The sequence below is a fragment of the Diaphorina citri genome, unplaced genomic scaffold (assembly GCF_000475195.1).
Source record: "Diaphorina citri unplaced genomic scaffold, Diaci psyllid genome assembly version 1.1 scaffold446, whole genome shotgun sequence".
In the NCBI taxonomy this organism is placed as follows: domain Eukaryota; kingdom Metazoa; phylum Arthropoda; class Insecta; order Hemiptera; family Psyllidae; genus Diaphorina; species Diaphorina citri.
In genome coordinates, this window is record NW_007377881.1 from 39,782 (window position 1) to 60,833 (window position 21,052).

General features: G+C 35.6%; 1 protein-coding gene across 1 annotated transcript in view; it reads left to right on the forward strand.

Moving 5' to 3' along the window:
- LOC103508914 (rho GTPase-activating protein 21) overlaps positions 1-21,052 on the forward strand; it is a gene marked incomplete at its 5' end in the record, with an annotated part of 73,251 nt that overhangs the window by 37,530 nt on the left and 14,669 nt on the right. Inside the window, 2 exons of the mRNA XM_026823386.1 lie at positions 3,166-3,232; positions 3,659-3,757. Coding sequence (XP_026679187.1) covers positions 3,166-3,232; positions 3,659-3,757 — 166 coding nt within the window. The remainder of the gene's footprint in view (positions 1-3,165; positions 3,233-3,658; positions 3,758-21,052) is intronic.

The window sequence follows — 21,052 nt, forward strand, 5'->3', positions numbered from 1 at the left end:
GCAAGTAAACAAAAGTAACAAACGTTATTATTTTTAACGCTTTGACATAAAAGATTATTACAGTTGGCGCGTTTTTGGAACGTACTGTGAATATTGTTATCAGAGATTAGGACATTAGGTGGAGTTTTTTTTCCGTTCTCACTTTTGTCAGTGTCTGTGACCTTTATCATCGAAAGTGAAAAGTTTTTGAATTTTTATCTTAAGATCTGAGATATAGTGGTCCCAAAGATTGATTTTATTTTAAGTGTTATTACATCTGAGGAGATGACAGTGCTATGTCGAGGCTACTCCTATTCAGAAGGGTAATGATAACTATTTTGATATGTAATATTAAGTTCCTTTGGTTTAATCAATTTCATCAATCTCCGAATGAAGAAGGGTAGGGTCGACCTTTGTCGGCCCTTGATTTGGCTCGCAACTATTTATTTGGTTATCTGGCGTGAGTAATGTGACTAGATGTAGAGGAAATGCATGCAATGCTGGTTCTATCAAGTTCACTTCATGTAGGTCAGGCCCAAAGTTACTAATACCTAAATACCTGAAAAGTTGATTGAATTCGATTTTCAAAGCAGGTCCATTTGTTTTATTTATGTATCATACATCATACACTCACATACATAGATACACTATGTGTGCGTGTATTACACACATTTAACATTAGTTTCAAAATGTTGGTGCGTTTACTCTTAATATACTGGGTCAGTCACCCACACAGAGATTCATCACCTGTAGGACGGAGTTTCTTCAATATTTTATTCCGAATAAAAGGAAAGCATGTGTTAGTCATTTTCGAGGTAAAGAACATAGGACTGTAAAGTTCTATCTTTGAATTTCTTGGCAAGCTAAAAGTTCAAACGCAGGAAACATCAACTTTTCCAGCTGATCATTTAAAACGAATTCAGTTCAGACGATTATGTAATTGTCACTTAAAAAGTTATCAATCATACTTGTATTTCAAACTTTAAGATACCTTTATCATCGGGTATCGAACTCAGCACTCCTATGTATCTCAGACCAGAACGTTCCGTATGGTCAGTATCAGTACCACACCCCTGCTCCACTGACTTTGAATGTACATACATATGTATATTGAATGTACATACATTTTGATGCCTTGTTAGACTGTTATGTAGTCTGAATACATCTCCTTCTTCACCAGTTTTGAATTCTTATTAAAACATTTTAATATTACTCTACTTACTACTCTTGTAAATATGTATGTTAATACTGACTGTGTGTAGGTATATCAAACCAGTTGATTATCTCAATCAATTTGATTTCTCACGCCATCTCGGTGCAACAATGTTTCTACCTACGATATAATCACGAATGCTGGATGTTGAATTTTGCATGATTTTCTCTACATCATTTCTCGAATTAGATCGTGTTAAATGCAGATTGTGTTGTGCTTGGAGTGTTGCTTGTCTAGTAGTGAGGCTAGGCACAGTGTCTCCGCGAATGCTGGATGTTGAATTTTGCATGATTTTCTCTACATTATTTCTCGAATTAGATCGTGTTAAATGCAGATTGTGTTGTGCTTGGAGTGTTGCTTGTCTAGTAGTGAGGCTAGGCACAGTGTCTCCGCTTAAAAAGTTATCAATCATACTTGTATTTCAAACTTTAAGATACCTTTATCATCGGGTATCGAACTCAGCACTCCTATGTATCTCAGACCAGAACGTTCCGTATGGTCAGTATCAGTACCACACCCCTGCTCCACTGACTTTGAATGTACATACATATGTATATCGAGTACATAATATGTATAACGGGTTATCGGGTAAAATGTGTGTAATTATTTTCGACGTGTGCTAGCGGGGATCGGTGGGATTAAGTAAATAAACATTCTATTTTCTACCGCCCTGTGGATATTTATACCTTGGTTTGTAAAAATAAACCAATGTTCTATTATCAGAAGCGTCAGTTAAATCTCTTGGGTGTGCATTTGGATTTTCTTTTTCTCCCGAGATTGTAAAAATAAACCAATGTTCTATTATCAGAAGCGTCAGTTAAATCTCTTGGGTGTGCATTTGGATTTTCTTTTTCTCCCGAGAGCGAGATGTGAGATTTTTCTCAGAATTTTTATCCGAGAAAATCTCTGATCTCATGATGTATCTCTCAACGTGGGGGTCGGAGCTTATCTTATGTAATTGTTATGTAGAGAATAGAATATACTATACCTACATGACTGACAAGTCCTACTACTCTTACAGTCTAAACATGTAGTGTCTATTACCTCTGTAGAGGAATCAGTCCCTTCAAAGTTTGATATATCTAATACAGTATCTCCATGGGAGTCGGAGTTTATCTTATGTAATTGTTATGTAGAGAATAGAATATACTATACCTACATGACTGACAAGTCCTACTACTCTTACAGTCTAAACATGTAGTGTCTATTACCTCTGTAGAGGAATCAGTCCCTTCAAAGTTTGATATATCTAATACAGTATCTCATCTTCTTCTTTGAGTGCCTATCCGTTCCGAATGTTGGCGATCATCATGGTTATTCCTATCTTGTTGCTGGCAATCCGGTGACATATCATCTGCAGAACTTTTTCGGATTGCCACCAAAAATACCTCGTAATAGTCATAATTATGTCCGTTTGGTTTTTAAGTCTAAAAAAGTCTTCTTTTTTTTAGTCAATGAACTGTCCGTTTTCCTACTTAAAGGAAAATAAATTGCGAACATAATCGCGAAATCCGAAAATCTATGGCAGTATCTCATCTTCTTCTTTGAGTGCCTATCCGTTCCGAATGTTGGCGATCATCATGGTTATTCTTATCTTGTTGCTGGCAATCCGGTATATCTGCAGAACTTTTCCAGATTGCCACCAACAATACCTCATAATATTCATAAATTTGTCCGTTTTGTTTTTAAGTCCAAAAAAGTCTTCTTTTTTTTAGTCAATGAACTGTCCGTTTTTCTACTTAAAGGAAAATAAATTAATTGGATTACTTTCATAATAGAAAATCTATGTTAGGGAATGAATCCTTTGAAATACATAAAGAGCTAAAAAGTACCTACATATGTAGTTACTTCTCTACCTTTCAATACTGATGTATGAGAGAATAATAATCATGATGATCATATCAAACATTTTATGTTATTGAAAAATTGAATTGTATTCTAATCTTTTTTATTCAATTTTTTGTGTTTCACAGAAGTTCCTGTAAAGACGTAACAAGGGAAGGCTACCTGCAAGTTAAAGTCACTCTAGTGGACGGCAAGGTAAGATTCTTTCGCTCAAGAAACTCGGTTTCGAGGACCGGTGTAATAAAAAAAAAGTAATCCCGTTGAAGACCAAATAAATTTTTCACATTCAAGGGGTATTTCCCTTAAAGATGCATTGGGATAGTATGGATAAGTAATCCCGTTGAAGACCAAATAAATTTTTCACATTCAAGGGGTATTTCCCTTAAAGATGCATTGGGATAGTATGGATAAATGGATATATCCATTGTTAACTAGCCATTATTTAGTGGTCTATGGGATAGACTTCTCAGGGGCGGAATATGTCTTACTGGAATCTTTTTCAACGTATCTTCTCTAATTCAAGACCTAGAAGTAAATTTATTTACCCCTGGAAGTAAACCCAGGGTGTGGAATGCTATGAAAACCTCTAATATGGACGATTTTCTTGTTCTTTTTTTGCAGAAGGCATCCGACCGATCTTGGAAGCAGTTCTACGCCGTTCTCATAGGCTCTACCCTGTACCTTTATAAGGAGAGGCGAGATTTTCTGGCAAACGATGAGGTAAGGAAGGACATTTTTTCCCTTGAAAATAACCCGTTGAACGATTTCTAATCGATCTGATAACATTCTGAAATCTGCTTACATAAATTATACATGTTTGTGTCTGTGGTAGATTGGTATCTGTTCAATGCGACTTTATGAGCATTTATATATCATTGGTGAAGTTAATAGGTACTTTAAATAAGTCCCACTAGTAGCATCACACTTTTAAAGCAATAAAAGAAACATACCATAAAAAGATGAACACGAAATAAATCCACAACAAATCCGCAAGAAGAACACAATAAAACCACTATACCATTTGCAAACAATAAATTTTTGGAGTACAACTGTAAAATTTTGCAATAAAAAACTCAATAGCAGAGTTGAAGAAAGGTCAATTAATCTCATTTATCATAAATTATTTTATTAGAACAAAACTTCATTAGGAAAACCATTTAAGATGGAGATTTAATTATTCATTATCATGAAGGCAAGTAGCTATTACATAAGGAAGAGATCAAGAGGGACACATTGGCTATCACATATTATAAAGGAAATAAAGCATTAAATGAAAATTTATACTGTTAAAAAGAGTTAAAATATTGCGTGCCCTTGAAAAATTTGTGCAAAAAAAAAAAAAAAAAAAAAAAAAAAAAACCCTTAAAATTTTTTAAAGACGCCATTATTATAATTTCTGAAGAGGTTTCTTCATTTTAAAGAACCAAGATTTTCAGCGAAAAGAGATAAGAGAGGTGTAGAGAGGAAAGAAGAGAAGAAGAGGAGAGAGGAAAGAGAAGATAATAGAGAGAAGAGGGCGAAGAAAAGAGAGAAGAAGAGGAAGAAGGGAGAAAAAGAGATAAGAGTAAAGAAAAATGGTTATGGGAAAAAAGCCCTTGAGAAGCGAATTTTCCAAGAAAATCTAAGTAATACAACAATTTATATAAAAATGAATGATGTTGGGCTTATTGCTTTGCAAGGAACTTATAAGAAATGGATTTTACAAACGATAATCTGTCTATATTCCCCTCTCTATACTGCTTCATGTAAGAAGCTATATATTTACTTTTTTTCAACAGTTTTCTTGCATCTTTTCCGTTTTCTTTCAACAGTATTCATTTTTACTGTGCTTCCCGTTTGAATTTCCTGTAAAGCGTCGAGCAGTACGTATATATTAGGGTGAGGATGGTAGAACATGCTGTTCAATTTAGCATGGAAACTTTCACAAGCATTGGTTGTGCGTGATAAGTTCTCAGAAAGTAATAATTGTCTACAGATCTACCTGAAATATTAGAGATTCTGAACTTGACCGCAGTTTGGATGTGTAGGGGAAATCGAATGACCGCAATTTGGGCATATAAGTTTTTTGTGCAAAATAATCTATTCATGATATATGCAACTCATCCTTTACTTACTTTGATTTTACTTTCTGTTTCATTCCGATGAGTACGAGTTCCATTTTGTTGTTTATATTCTCGGCAAAATAATCTATTCATGACATATGTATGCAACTCATCCTTTACTTACTTTGATTTTACTTTCTGTTTCATTCCGATGAGTACGAGTTCCATTTTGTTGTTTATATTCTCGTCTCGTCTCGGGCACCATGTACAGCTCGGAACTGAATGGGTGAGGTGCACAGTGAGTTATTTGAATTATTTCCTCCGCTAATTGAAATTGTTAGATTTTACTTTCTGTTTCATTCCGATGAGTACGAGTTCCATTTTGTTGTTTATATTCTCGGGCACCATGTACAGCTCGGAACTGAATGGGTGAGGTGCACAGTGAGTTATTTGAATTATTTCCTCCGCTAATTGAAATTGTTAATGAGGAAGTCTTGTGTTTTGAGTTTTGTGATGGCAAGATGCATTTGAAGAGGTAAATTGATTAAGTGAAGAGAGACCTCCACGGTTGTTTCATGATGATAATTCTCATGAATTTAGTTGACACTATCCATTGCGCTGTGAAGACTGATGCGTTTTCCTAAATGTACATTGTGGTCGCATGTCTCTAATACAGTTCAGGGTGTTTTTTTTTTTTTAACGGTGACGCTCTTGGAACCTTGTATGAGCAACCGAATAGGATGATTGTTCGGTGGTATTTTGTAGCTTTTCCAATTCTGTTCAGGGTGTTTTTTTTTAACGGTGACGCTCTTGGAACCTTGTATGAGCAACCGAATAGGATGATTGTTCGGTGGTATTTTGTAGCTTTTCCAATTCGTTTAACGGTGACGCTCTTGGAACCTTGTATGAGCAACCGAATAGGATGATTGTTCGGTGGTATTTTGTAGCTTTTCCAATTCCATTGTTTCATGCTCTTGTTCAAGGAAAGTGTACCCTTCGACCACACCACTGGAAAAGGTTAACGTCTGCTATATTTTCCCTTGTGGAGTCAGAAAGCCATTCGCGTTATTTTTATGCCGAAAGCAATTTGGCAACATTGGTACAAATATAACGTGTATCGCAAATTTTAGTAGCCCATTGGGTATATTTAAGCATACGTTAATTTCACTGTAAAATAACGAAGTGTAAACATTGAGAAAAAGAGGAATCACTTTTCCTATGTATGTGTCTACTTAGACATTATTTCAAGGGTCCATTGTCCCTTTTATGTCTGCTGGTCTCGTCATGTAGGTCCGTAAAATATATACCTATGTATGTGTCTACTTAGACATTATTTCAAGGGTCCATTGTCCCTTTTATGTCTGCTGGTCTCGTCATGTAGGTCCGTAAAACATATGTGTCTACTTAGACATTATTTCAAGGGTCCATTGTCCCTTTTATGTCTGCTGGTCTCGTCATGTAGGTCCGTAAAATATAAATTGTGTGTCTACTTAGACATTATTTCAAGGGTCCATTGTCCCTTTTATGTCTGCTGGTCTCGTCATGTAGGTCCGTAAAATATAAATTGATAGTCATAAACATGTAGAGTGCCGTCTGTATAATTATACATTATCTTCAATAAAGTGTTAATCAGATAGTACTAGACATAAATAAAAACAAGTGGAATTTTGATTTTATTTTATAATTTTATCATGCTTCACTTTGTTTCTTTTAAAATATTTTGCAAACGAGAAAAATGATGGATACGTTTTGTGTAGCTAAATGTTTACGAGGACAGTTTGATGTTTCGAGTTTGAATGGGTTTATCATTTGTATAGAATTATAGATAACAATATCTACCTATTTCCTTGAAAATATTTAATGGAGAAATTTTTTCAACTCTCGAGGTAGAACTTTGTCATTTGTTTTGTTAGCTGTTCATTTACCACGTCCAAGTGAGATTAACTGTTGGAAATTTCGTCAAAAAACTCCTTTTGATGCCTTGTTAGACTGTTATGTAGTCTGAATACATCTCCTTCTTCACCAGTTTTGAATTCTTATTAAAACATTTTAATATTACTCTACTTACTACTCTTGTAAATATGTATGTTAATACTGACTGTGTGTAGGTATATCAAACCAGTTGATTATCTCAATCAATTTGATTTCTCACGCCATCTCAGTGCAACAATGTTTCTACCTACGATATAATCACGAATGCTGGATGTTGAATTTTGCATGATTTTCTCTACATTATTTCTCGAATTAGATCGTGTTAAATGCAGATTGTGTTGTGCTTGGAGTGTTGCTTGTCTAGTAGTGAGGCTAGGCACAGTGTCTCCGTTCCGATCATAAGTTCTTACAATGGAGTGGCTATTTACTTGCCTCTTGCTTCTTTTGCCCATTTGGTTGCCTGGTTGCACATGGGTAATCTTGACTGTTCTTTTCTTACATCATGTGATCATGTACCTAACGTCCTAGTCCCTCGGTGTTAAAGTTAACCCGTGGAGACTTGAACGTCTAATGTGAATCTTTGTTGGTTTGGTGCCAAGTGCTTCAAGTGCTGTCTCAGGTATATATGGTTAGTTTGTGTGGGTGGATGTAGAGGCCACAATAATTCCATATGTTATAGTTATAGTGCCTATACTGCCTATCTTTACTACTCGAGTAGGAATAAGGGGTCCCTTTATCCCAGTAGTAGGTACTACTATTATTGTTTTTTGAACAATATGATGACAAATTCCATGTATGTTTATCGGCTGGGATTGAACCCGTACTCTTTTGTTTACTAGGCGAGCGCTTTGACCACAAAAGCTCCGAGGCATCAGGTGACTGTTTTCCTTTTCCTCTGATGTTTTGGAACTGAAACTACTACTTTTCTTGTGATATTCGTCTGTTGTCATACTAAATACATTACTAAACCAAGTTATATTGTTGCTTACTCGGGTTAAATTTAAGCTTTGTTATGTTGTTACTGGCTTTAAAGATTATTATGTATTATAACGACGTTACCTAGGATCATGCTAAGTTAGTTACCTACTCGAAGGCATTTCAGTGATTATTGAGTGATGAGCGTTGTTAGAGAAAGTGTTTCAATATTAATGTATTAATATTTTAATACTTCTGTAATGTATTGTGTTCAGGATTTTCAATTAAAACTTGTTTTAGTGGTATTAACACTTGAACTGTTGAAGTATTTGAGTTTTATTAAGTTTTATTGTTTTTTGTCGTATTGGGTTTTGGGTTTCAAGTACTTGGTGTCTTTAACTGTCATAATTTCTAATTTCCGATTCTTTTTTCTGGTTTTAGAGACCGATATGGGTTTTGGGTTTCAAGTACTTGGTGTCTTTAACTGTCATAATTTCTAATTTCCGATTCTTTTTTCTGGTTTTAGAGACCGATATTTTGAGTTTTATTAAGTTTTATTGTTTTTTTGTCATATCGGGTATTGGGTTTCAAGTACTTGGTGTCTTTAACTGTCATAATTTCTAATTTCCGATTCTTTTTTCTGGTTTTATTATTTTTATGTCGATTTCATTATTTTTATTGAAATATTTGCGAACAGTTTTACCGTGTATTTCCTCATAACCATCTGTCCTGATAAAGTTAACTTTCGATTCGTTTTCTCATTTACCTACCAGATGTGAAGTGTCGACTTGATACTTGTCAAAATTTCAAGATGAAATGCAGAGTGGTGGTCTAATAGTTTTGAGACGTTTGAGCTTTTATTTCAAATTCAAGATGATTTGTTGAAAAATAGTGTTTTATTCTGTCTAACATTAAAATTCAATAAATTTTACTTGCAAAATTAAAACACGGTTCCACATTTGAAGATTAGGTTCACTCTCGCGCGGACTCGTTTTAATACCAAAGTGCTATTTTTTTTAAAAGTGAAGTATTCCTAAAAAAGGGTTTAACAGAGAGGTCTTGGACTTGCCTAGTGTTCGGTTTCTACGAACTGCTTGGTGCGCACTTTCATGTTTCGAGTGGTAATGTTCGAAAGGGTAGGTACATATTTATTGTTGTTACTTGGTTTTTGGTGAAACAAATCCGCAAGAAGAACACAATAAAACCACTATACCATTTGCAAACAATAAATTTTTGGAGTACAACTGTAAAATTTTGCAATAACTCCCTAAGGATAAACATGTTAAAATCCACGAGATTCCTAATTGCTCAGATAATTGTGATTGCATAGTTTTCCATTGGCCAAGTGTACTTAGGTTCACAATGTGTACATTTTACCTTGTTGGTTTTAACTGAATAGGTTATAAAACTTATAAACATTTAGAACTACTGTAGAAATCGTAAAACACATACTTAAAGATTGTACTAAATACCAAACTGTCAGGTTCCCAATCTTGCTTTTCCACTGATGAATTTTCTATTCTTGAATTCAACAACAAAAACAAACCTGAGATTACTAGTGCCCACCTATGTTTATTTAAAAGTTGTTTGCAAAAGTTTTCATTTGTATAGAATTATAGATAACAATATCTACCTATTTCCTTAATGAAAATATTTAATGGAGAAATTTTTTTCAACTCTCGAGGTAGAAATTTGTCATTTGTTTTGTTAGCTGTTCATTTACCACGTCCAAGTGAGATTAACTGTTGGAAATTTCGTCAAAAAACTCCTTTTGATGCCATTTTCTATTCTTGAATTCAACAACAAAAACAAACCTGAGATTACTAGTGCCCACCTATGTTTATTTAAAAGTTGTTTGCAAAAGTTTTCACCTTTTCCAATGAGTGAAATGCATTATTTAGTTTTCTACCTACAAATGTGTGATAAATTAATCACGTCCTTTGGTACCAATTGTGTTGTGTATAGATTTTCTTGTCGTCTGTACTCTGTACCTTGCAGAAACCCCGCTGCGCTGTTAGGTTTTCTGTTGGGCATTGTAGTTGCAAAATTTTATGATAAATTAATCACGTCCTTTGGTACCAATTGTGTTGTGTATTGATTTTCTTGTCGTCTGTACTCTGTACCTTGCAGAAACCCCGCTGCGCTGTTAGGTTTTCTGTTGGGCATTGTAGTTGCAAAATTTTACAGCTCCGTACAATATCATTAGGAGTATTATGTCTTCGTCAAGTAAGGTTAGAGTTTTTCATTCCCCGTCATGTGTTTGTTATTCCGACGTTGAATTTTCGTTGTGACTTTGACCTTAGCATCACATTTCGACGTTCTTCTCTATCTTTCTGTCTACTTATCATCACCTTAATCAAGTCGCAAAACTTAACAATGCGTGAAATTGTAGCTGTTTTGTCTTGTTTCCCTGTCAAACCAGCTCGTAGATTATACCTATACCTATAAGTGTGCTAATGAATTTCATTTAAAAAACATCTTGGGGAAGAGTCGAGGAAGAGGGTCTGATTTTGTTCCTTGATTAGTTTTTTGTGTCGAATATTTTCTGCTTTTTTCGTTTAGACGTTTAGTTATTTCATTGCCATGAGTTGGTGTGAGTTGTGAGGGATGTGTCATGAATTCAGAAATATCCGTGTGTCATTTATTTTACTCGATCTAATCCTGGTTTGGGCAGTTATAATTATAACGCAAGTAGTTAAAGTATTTGTTCATTAGTCTCAGCACTTTTTATCAGTGAATGCCCATCAACCTCATCATACCTTTAGCTGAGTCACCAGTTATCACCAGATCAGTCATAAGAGACTTGGAAGTACAAGTTTTGCCATCAGTCTTGGAGAGATCCCTTGGCCTAATGGAAACAATCCATCCAGCGGTGGTTGAGATCTATGCGAAAAGGCGAAGTGACATAAAGCCCGAGTCGACCTTAGTATTCGAAACGCTTGCCCTTTGTATGCTAAAAGGAAGAAGTGAACAATAATCATAATGGAGTAATTATAAAATTAATGAAGACTAATGATGTTTTTCGTTTAGTTTCATTTTCAATCAAACCCAGCTACTTCCAAATAGGGACCACCTAAACAAGTAGGTAACATGGTGACAGTGTGGTTGTGAATCCATCACCCTTGACCTCACCGTGACCACTGTGGTCCCATGATGACTGATTTAATTAACTTTTATTGACCCAGGTGGCTAGCGTCGCGTTTAATAGCTGTGCCCTTAATTGTTCAATTCTAAGCCTGATGGATTCAGGGATTCCTATTGTATTAGTCTATTCTGCATACATAGGGCTCAGCCCGTTGATTTGTTTGAACTAAACATTGAAAATTCTATTGTGTGCATAGTTTTAGGCATCAGGTGACTGTTTTCCTTTTCCTCTGATGTTTTGGAACTGAAACTACTACTTTTCTTGTGATATTCGTCTGTTGTCATACTAAATACATTACTAAACCAAGTTATATTGTTGCTTACTCGGGTTAAATTTAAGCTTTGTTATGTTGTTACTGGCTTTAAAGATTATTATGTATTATAACGACGTTACCTAGGATCATGCTAAGTTAGTTACCTACTCGAAGGCATTTCAGTGATTATTGAGTGATGAGCGTTGTTAGAGAAAGTGTTTCAATATTAATGTATTAATATTTTAATACTTCTGTAATGTATTGTGTTCAGGATTTTCAATTAAAACTTGTTTTAGTGGTATTAACACTTGAACTGTTGAAGTATTTGAGTTTAAATTCCTCTACATAGTTCATACAGAATCCTGTTTTTGTTGGCAAAAGTTCTCTGTGGATACAATCTGGTTGTCTTATCTTGTCTACAGGTGCATGAGCTTCCAGAGCATCACTTCCAGACACTCAAGTACATCTTGCAACATTTGAAACGAGTAGTGGATAATTCAGAAGTGAACAAAATGGAAGCTAGGAACCTGGCCATCATGTTTGGACCCACGCTAGTACGTGCTGGTGATGACAGGTCTTGGACTTGCCTAGTGTTCGGTTTCTACAAACTGCTTGGTGCGCACTTTCATGTTTCGAGTGGTAATGTTCGAAAGGGTAGGTACATATTTATTGTTGTTACTTGGTTTTTGGTGAAATCGTAGACTAGATATATAATCCTGTTCATATAGTCTCTGTAGATAAGTTCTATTGCATCTTCACCCCTACTGTCCCCTACTGATAATGTCACATGAAGGCCATCCTGTTCATATAGTCTCTGTAGATAAGTTCTATTGCATCTTCACCCCTACTGTCCCCTACTGATAATGTCACATGAAGGCCCTCCTCGCCCTTAGAAACATTCCTTCCCTTTGCTCTTTTTTAAGGCATCTCACTTTCTTGAAAAATATGGGAATAGAACGTATCAGAACACAGTCAAAATTGGATACCCTCATCGTTGTTTTTTCGTATCAAATTGTGAAGGTGTGTCTGCTAATGAGATTTGCGAAAACTAAGAGAAGGTAAAACGATGGGGAATCATCCGTTAAACAAACAACGAATTAATAAATTAATAACGTATAATTAAACAATATAAAGAAACATCCTTGGAAATGCCCCGTCACGAGACATAAAACTCGGGATTTTTATTCTAATCCGATGGTGTCATAGGAAAGACATTAGTCGTAAATCTTTCAATCGCGTTAGTCCACGGCTAAATATGTTTAGGTCCAATTAAAAAAGAGAAAAAAAAAAACATTATGATAACATAATTACTAGTGTGAATGACTAAAGTAAACCAGAATGACATAGGATAACTGGAGCATCATGTTTTGTTCATATAATAAGCCATGGTTAAGACCCCGGCTCAGAAGATGGGGCTCGACAGGATCCTGGGTAAGTAGAAGCACAAAATGAGTGTTTATTTTATCCGGACTAATTAATGTACCTTCATTTTGTCATTTTTGTCATATAGGTATGACAGAGAAGCACAAAACGAGTGTTTATTTTACCCGGACTAATGTGGTAATTAATGTACCTTCATTTTGTCATTTTTGTCATATAGGTATGACAGAGAAGCACAAAACGAGTGTTTATTTTACCCGGACTAATGTAACTTCTTCATTCTGACAGAGAATAAAATAGAATACATATATATTTATATACCCTGTTTATATTCCTAGGTCCTTTCGGGATAGGGCTGAAAAGCCCCTTTATACTGCAAGAATGAGACTGAAAAGTCCCTTTACTTCCGCAGTCTAAACAATTTCATTGGAGATCTCTGATTTTTGTGCAAGTACAATAAGTAGGTGTACTTGTCATATCTTTCAAGTAACTTTCAAGTCTAAACAATTTCATTGGAGATCTCTGATTTTTGTGCAAGTACAATAAGTAGGTGTACTTGTCATATCTTTCAAGTAACTTTCATCTATTTACTGGGTTGCTCGTCTAACTTGGCACACTCATACATATAATGTAAACATTTTCGTTCATAGCAATGCGTATTTCATTCGCCCAAACCCAAACATGGTCAGTATTCGTAACATGCTCATATGTTAACTTTCAGCTATTTACTGGGTTGCTCGTCTAACTTGGCACACCCATATAATGTAAACATTTTCGTTCATAGCAATGCGTATTTCATTCGCCCAAACCCAAACATGGTCAGTATTCGTAACATGCTCATATGATTGCCTCATTCATAATTCCACATCATGAAATTATGATCGATTAATTGTCGCTTTGCTTCCAAATATTGAATACGTTCCATTAGTGGCACCTCTTAGTATGGGCCCTGAATACTGATGAAGGTATGGGACATGGGACACTGGTCATTGTGTTATTGAGAACAGAGATGTAGTGGCGGACACATTAAGGGGGGTCGGGGCTCTGGGTGTCTCCTGTCAGTTCACTCATGTCACATTTAAAGAAGTAGAAAGACATATGAAAGAGAAAAAATACTTGCATAATTATAAAAATAAAGTCATATAGGTACCCAGAAGAGAAATAAACAGATCTTACTCCTTTATTTACACACCTAGGTGTTCTTCACTGTAATAACTTCGTTCAGATTTCGATATTTTGATCGCTTTTTGGCAGTTTTAATCTAACTGTGTACTGTCTATAAATGGTTCGACAGTAAAAAAGTTATTAGAGAAGACCCTCCCCCAAATGATACCTAAAAAACCCCGAATAAGCTCATTTCATTTGAATAAAGAAAGTCGTGTGATTTTCACAGCAAATTTTATTATTATTTTACCTGAAGGTTTATCAGATTGTTGAAAGAAACCAGATCATTATTTATTTATTTTTTGTGCTCAAAGGTTTATGTTAAAAGCGAAACACAAGACCTCAAAGAAAACCATACCCCCGCCACTAGACACAATGGTCACCTTACCATCCTCTTCTCCTTATCATTTCAGATTTCGATATTTTGATCGCTTTTTGGCGGTTTTTAATCTGACTGTGTACTGTCTATAAATGGTTCGACAGTAAAAAAGTTATTAGAGAAGACCCTCTCCCAAATGATACCTAAAAAACCCCGAATAAGCTCATTTCATTTGAATAAAGAATTGCTGTGATTTTCACAGCAAATTTTATTATTATTTTACCTGAAAGTTTATCAGATTGTTGAAAGTAACCAGATCATTATTTATTTATTTTTTGTGCTCGAAGGTTTATATTAAAAGCGAAACACAAGACCTCAAAGAAAACCATACCCCCGCCACTAGACACAATGGTCACCTTACCATCCTCTTCTCCTTATCATTCTGCCCTGTGATAACATCGCCAATCAGCTTCGTGTGTTCTGAGCTTGATTCGGAAGCGGTTCCAATCTTTCAGCGAAGGAGACAGAAATGTCCGAATTTCTGTGCAGTGTTTTCTTTAATCGTGTATTAGGTTATTGATTACTACTCATTGTTATTTATCTCCGTGCCAAGTCATGTGTGAAGTTGAAATTTTCCGTTTCTCTAAAGAGTTCAAAGCCTAAATCATCTGGTGTTTTCAGTTTTTCCATTTTCTCACATTTATCTTTTTGTGCGTCAAGTGTGTGTAACTTATTATTATTTATTTATTTTTTGTAATTGGTTGTAGAAGTGTGGATACCTATCCCTGCCGATTGTGACATTCAAGAGGCTTAATTTTTTCCAAGATGAAGAAACACACAGCTATATTTTACTCGGTAGGTAAGCTGAAAGGGTTTGGGTTTCAGCAAAGCGAATCAAGGTTTATCGAATAAATTGACACACTGATAAGATAAGTCTTTTGCACAATGAAGTCTCTTTCAAAAGCAGCTTGAAAACGAACTCTGGATTCTTTCGTTTAGTATGTTCACACGAGACCAAGTATGACACGTCTCCGTATGGGCCACACCAATTTGACGCACGTTCATTTGAAAGAGTTTTCATTCTGACGTTCATTTGAAAGAGTCAAGTATGACACGTCTCCGTATGGGCCACACCAATTTGACGCACGTTCATTTGAAAGAGTTTTCATTCTGACGTTCATTTGATGAGTTTTTCAATCTGACATTCATTTGATGAAGAGTTTAAGTTTTTCATTCTGGCGTTCATTTGATGAAAGAGTTTTTCATTCTGACGTTTATTTGATGAAGAGTTTTTCAATCTGACGTTCATTTGATGACACCAATTTGGAATTTTTCATTCTGACGTTCATTTGATGAAAGAGTTTTTCATTCTGACGTTCATTTGATGAAGAGTTTTTCAATCTGACGTTCATTTGATGACACCAATTTGGCGTTCATTTGATAAACCCTCAGCTGAGTGCGATGTTACATTCTGACGTTCATTTGATAAAGAGTTTTTCAATCTGACATTCATTTGATGAAGAGTTTTTCATCCTGACGTTCATTTGATGAAAGAGTTTTTCATTCTGACGTTTATTTGATGAAGAGTTTTTCAATCTGACGTTCATTTGATGACACCAATTTGGCGTTCATTTGATAAACCCTCAGCTGAGTGCGATATTATAAACATTTAGAACTACTGTAGGAATCGTAAAACACATAAAGATTGTACTAAATACCAAACTGTCAGGTTCCCAATCTTGCTTTTCCACTGATGAATTTTCTATTCTTGAATTCAACAACAAAAAAAATTCCTGTCCAGCACTGGAAGCCAGCAGTTCCATTGTAGAAAAATATTGGGACGCGCGTAGGAAAATGGCCTAATGGGCAATGTCCCAACATTTGTAAACAACAACAATATATCTAAAATAGGCACTCTATCATTGACAATATGACACCATGGTCTCTTCATTTTGTCTCCCACCAGGACATCTACATATCCGAGGAGACTCTCCTGAAATGAATCTTGAGCGAGCCCCTCAACACACATACTTGCAGCTCGCATTTAGCCACTGTCACTCGAGCTCTGATTCAGCCCAGAGTCGCTAATAAGTGATCGATTTACTTGGTTATAAGTTTTGCATATTCAAGACCTTTGCAGCCGAAAATCCAAAAAGGTACGTAACCATACCATATATACGTTAAGCGTTAATTTCTGGCAAATCAAAAATATTATTTAATTAATGTTTACCTTCCATTTTATGGATGTTATTGAGCAACAGGCTCTGGTTGGCTGGTCCATGATCAGCTACATTGGTAGTGGTGGATTTTTATTTTTTAATAAGTAGGTATATTGAATTTATTTTCTCTCGAAATGAATAGTTTCTTTCAAATCAAATATCATAAATAATTATACCTCATCGTAAGGCATATGATGACTGCTTCATAGGTCGATAGTCCATCACTTTGCTCAGGTCTATAGTATTTTCCTTTGCTTGGCCTCATCGTAAGGCATATGATGACTGCTTCATAGGTCGATAGTCCATCACTTTGCTCAGGTCTATAGTATTTTCCTTCGTGGCCGAGTGGGTATCACACTAGGCTTGCACACAGGAGGTCCGGGTTTGATTTCTGGCGGTGCTGAGGTTTTTTTCGGCTCTGTGCTTGGAGTTTGGGGTGCACTCAGCCTCGTGAGGACAATTGAGTACCTAGCTACTTTAATCGAGTAGCAACCAGTGGCGGCATTACAAGTCAAAGAGACGAGCAATAATAAATATGATGATTGAGTAAATGAAAGACTTGTAATATTGTGATACCCACAAAGTTGTGAAAAAGCTCTCTGCTTTACCACAAAGATACCATGATTTGATTTGATTTGACTGTAATAGTACAACTCTTGTAATTCCTATGTGGTCAATAACTTTTCCAAGCTAGGTATTTTGTCTCTATTTTTACTATGACTACATGGACCTAGTTAACAGTGAGAAAACAATTGGTGATAAATTTATTTTGTCTTTTTAGAAGACTTTAATTTAAACAGCAAGCTCTGTGGCCGAGTGGGTATCACACTAGGCTTGCACACAGGAGGTCCGGGTTTGATTTCTGGCGGTGCTGAGGTTTTTTTCGGCTCTGTGCTTGGAGTTTGGGGTGCACTCAGCCTCGTGAGGACAATTGAGTACCTAGCTACTTTAATCGAGTAGCAACCAGTGGCGGCATTACAAGTCAAAGAGACGAGCAATAATAAATATGATGATTGAGTAAATGAAAGACTTGTAATATTGTGATACCCACAAAGTTGTGAAAAAGCTCTCTGCTTTACCACAAAGATACCATGATTTGATTTGATTGAATTTGATTTGACTGTAATTCAAACTGAAAATATGCCACCTTGTCAGGCCACAGACAATAAAATAAAATATTGCCAATAAGCATACACTTGACTGTAATTCAAACTGAAAATATGCCCCCTTGTCAGGCCACAGACAATAAAATAAAATATTGCCAATAAGCATACACTCTGCTTGTAAGTAGAAGATATTTACATCAAGAGGGTCCAGTCCCTTTTACACAAATATGGAATTTGAATAATAGAGGAGTACTTATGTTGCAATAATGCAATATCTTTTGAGCAGTTCTCACTTCAATCCGTACCTAATCATTCCCATTTTATTGCAAATAAAAGGCATTGCACAAAACATGCAATATTAGCTGCACTAGAAACACAAAGCTGCAAAGTGAAGAATAAAATAAGTAAGTACCTAAGTAACAGCTGGATCTAAAACCTCAAGTTACTTAAAGTGTTTGCTAACCTCCAAGTGAGCTTGCAGACTATCAGGGAGTTATTTCCAAGAAATACTCAGAAGTTACTAAACACTTTGTAGTCCTGGCTGAAAAGTTTCTTTCTTTCTTGGAAAATAATTTCAAAGTTGTTGCCATCTTGAATCAAGAGACTGAGAAATAATGATATGGACATTAATTTGTTGTATTTGCACATCTACTTATGAATAATTGTACTTCATGATGAGTAATGTAGGTATTCTAGTCAAGTGTTATCTCACTGTAGGTGCAGTGCAGACAATTAACAACTTGACAGACACTTTGTTCGTAGTCATGCATAGGAGACATAAGAATAGAAAGTTTGTTACTTACCCCAAGAGATAAGCCGTTTTCTTCGCCACCAGAGGGGAATTTCACGATAAACTTGGATCCTGCCTTCTCTTCGGAATGATTCAGTGGTCGAAATCGGCACACCACTCTGATACTATCCTCAGCTGCTATTTCCCTGTCCGCAGGGGCATTATTCGACATTTTAGTAGCGCTTCTCTTCAAACACTGATCAGGAATAATGAGACGTTAACCAAAAGTAATCAACACAAGCACTTCATTAATTTATTACTTAAATTAGTTATGTACACTGCACTGAAACCGCAGGAGCCATTTTCCAGATAGAAATTAGAAATTCTGAAAAGAAAAACAAAATTTTACTTTTTTTGTGGAAATGAAATCATCTGACCCAGCGACAGTCAATCAAGTGCTGCCACCTAGCGGACTGTTTCAGAACGTATTGAATTTTGCCATGCAGCGCCTTGTATTTAGTTCTGATGCAAGGTGCTATACAAGTATACATGCTTGAAGCCTGCCTCGGTCGACGATGTCCTACGATAGCCCTGTTCATAACCACGGCCTGAAGCCTGCCTCGGTGTAGTCCAAGGTCCACGCCTGGTACATTAGAGGGTGCGGGTTTGATTCCAGCCCAGGCATCATAACCGGGAAATATTTGTTTTTATGGTATCGAGTAAGTACTGCTTTTTTTACTATTCTTTGTAGGTGTACGCCAAAAACGAAAGTCAACCCACCTGTTTTCAATTTCAAGACATTAAGAAAAGAGTTTTGGCAACCAAAATTAGCATCCCGTTAATTGAACTCAATAACGTTAAAGAATTCACTTAAAGGTACGCTAATTTTGGTTTCAAAAACTATCTAATATCTTAATACGTCTTTAGAGCGTCTCCTCCAAGTTTACGATCTCATGTAGATTGAAGAGCTGGGGTCCGTTCCACAAAGGAGTTGGACGTAACGGTCGGGAATCAACATGAGATTGAGTATTAACGAGAATTAACATAATCCAAGAAAGGAAAACATATTAGGTATTTTATTTTTTAATAAGTAGGTATATTGAATTTATTTTCTCTCGAAATGAATAGTTTCTTTCAAATCAAATATCATAAATAATTATTATTAATATAATATTTTTCCGATTTCTATTACAACGCAATATGAAGAATAGGTAGGTAGATATAAATGGTAGATAGGAAGTGAGTGGACGTAATATACACTGGACAATTTAAAATGCATTAAAAATTGAAACATTTCTTTAAATTAGATTAACATTAAAATACGATCTATGTACATTTTACAATAATAACAAAAAAATAATTACAAATGATTACAAGTTGAATGTATTACAAGGAATACACAGTGCTTGAATATTGGGCTTAGTGTAATGTGCTGTAAAAATTTCATGTCTTCGCGTAAAAAAGGAATAAAAACAAAATAGAAGACACAGTTCAATGTGAATAATTATATATTATTTAGGTAGGTACAATATTAACGGGAAGATAGGTATTTCTGGAGAGGAAAATAAAATATAAATTCGTTTACAATAAAACGTCGAAATAAAGGACTTATTCGTTTTGGACACATGAATACCAACTGACTGAGTCTGAGAATTTGCGTAATCTAAACACATAATCAGACGAGAAAAATGCATTCTGGAAACATGAATCAGACAAAACAAATGACTTAAATACCACCAAGGTCTTAAGACATGGGGGAATATTTCCAACAAAGACATTTTCTTCCCATGTTGAGAAATAATTGGTAGTAACCGTTATGGTAGAGTATTATAAACAACTGTAGGTTATTTTACAACTCTGGATGTAAAAGCAATTCAAAAAGAATTACACAATGATAACAATGCAGTCGGAATAAATATCAATACCTGCCTCGGTAGCGGACGCTCGCATGCTAAGTGGGAGGACGCAAGTTCGAATACCGACCGAGGCGCGGAATTTTATCACAATTAATTAGAAGTTCCTTTTCAAAGTTGAATATTTGACAGTCTAGTTTACTGCTACGGTTAGTCCTATCCAAACAGTACAAGTACTGGTATCATTCTTCAAACTAAATAGGAAATATCAGAACATATTGGTTGAGTTTTGGTTGGTAGCTCATCCGAAGTTATACTGAAAATACATCTCTGTGTACTGTGTGATCATGCAGTGTACATGGAATATGTAAGAATTCCAACCAAGCTTATAGGTAGAGTCATGGAACAATATCACAAATATACAGGACACCAAGACAAAATAGGGCAAGCACGAGATTGGCCCAATTATATTCCCAACATGCAAGTCTTTAGGAAAAATCCAATACCCTTGTGAAAACAAGAGAGCAAGACAAAGTATAGGATACAACACTGGACTTCACATAGTAGTAATACTTTTGCATCTATACCTCCAGATTCCACACATACCAAACAGTATTTACTGTAGAGAGCGCTGGTCTTTGGAAAGCTACCTACAACCTCATCGTAAGGCATATGATGACTGCTTCATAGGTCGATAGTCCATCACTTTGCTCAGGTCTATAGTATTTTCCTTTGCTTGATGACTTAAATACCACCAAGGTCTTAAGACATGGGGGAATATTTCCAACAAAGACATTTTCTTCCCATGTTGAGAAATAATTGGTAGTAACCGTTATGGTAGAGTATTATAAACAACTGTAGGTTATTTTACAACTCTGGATGTAAAAGCAATTCAAAAAGAATTACACAATGATAACAATGCAGTCGGAATAAATATCAATACCTGCCTCGGTAGCG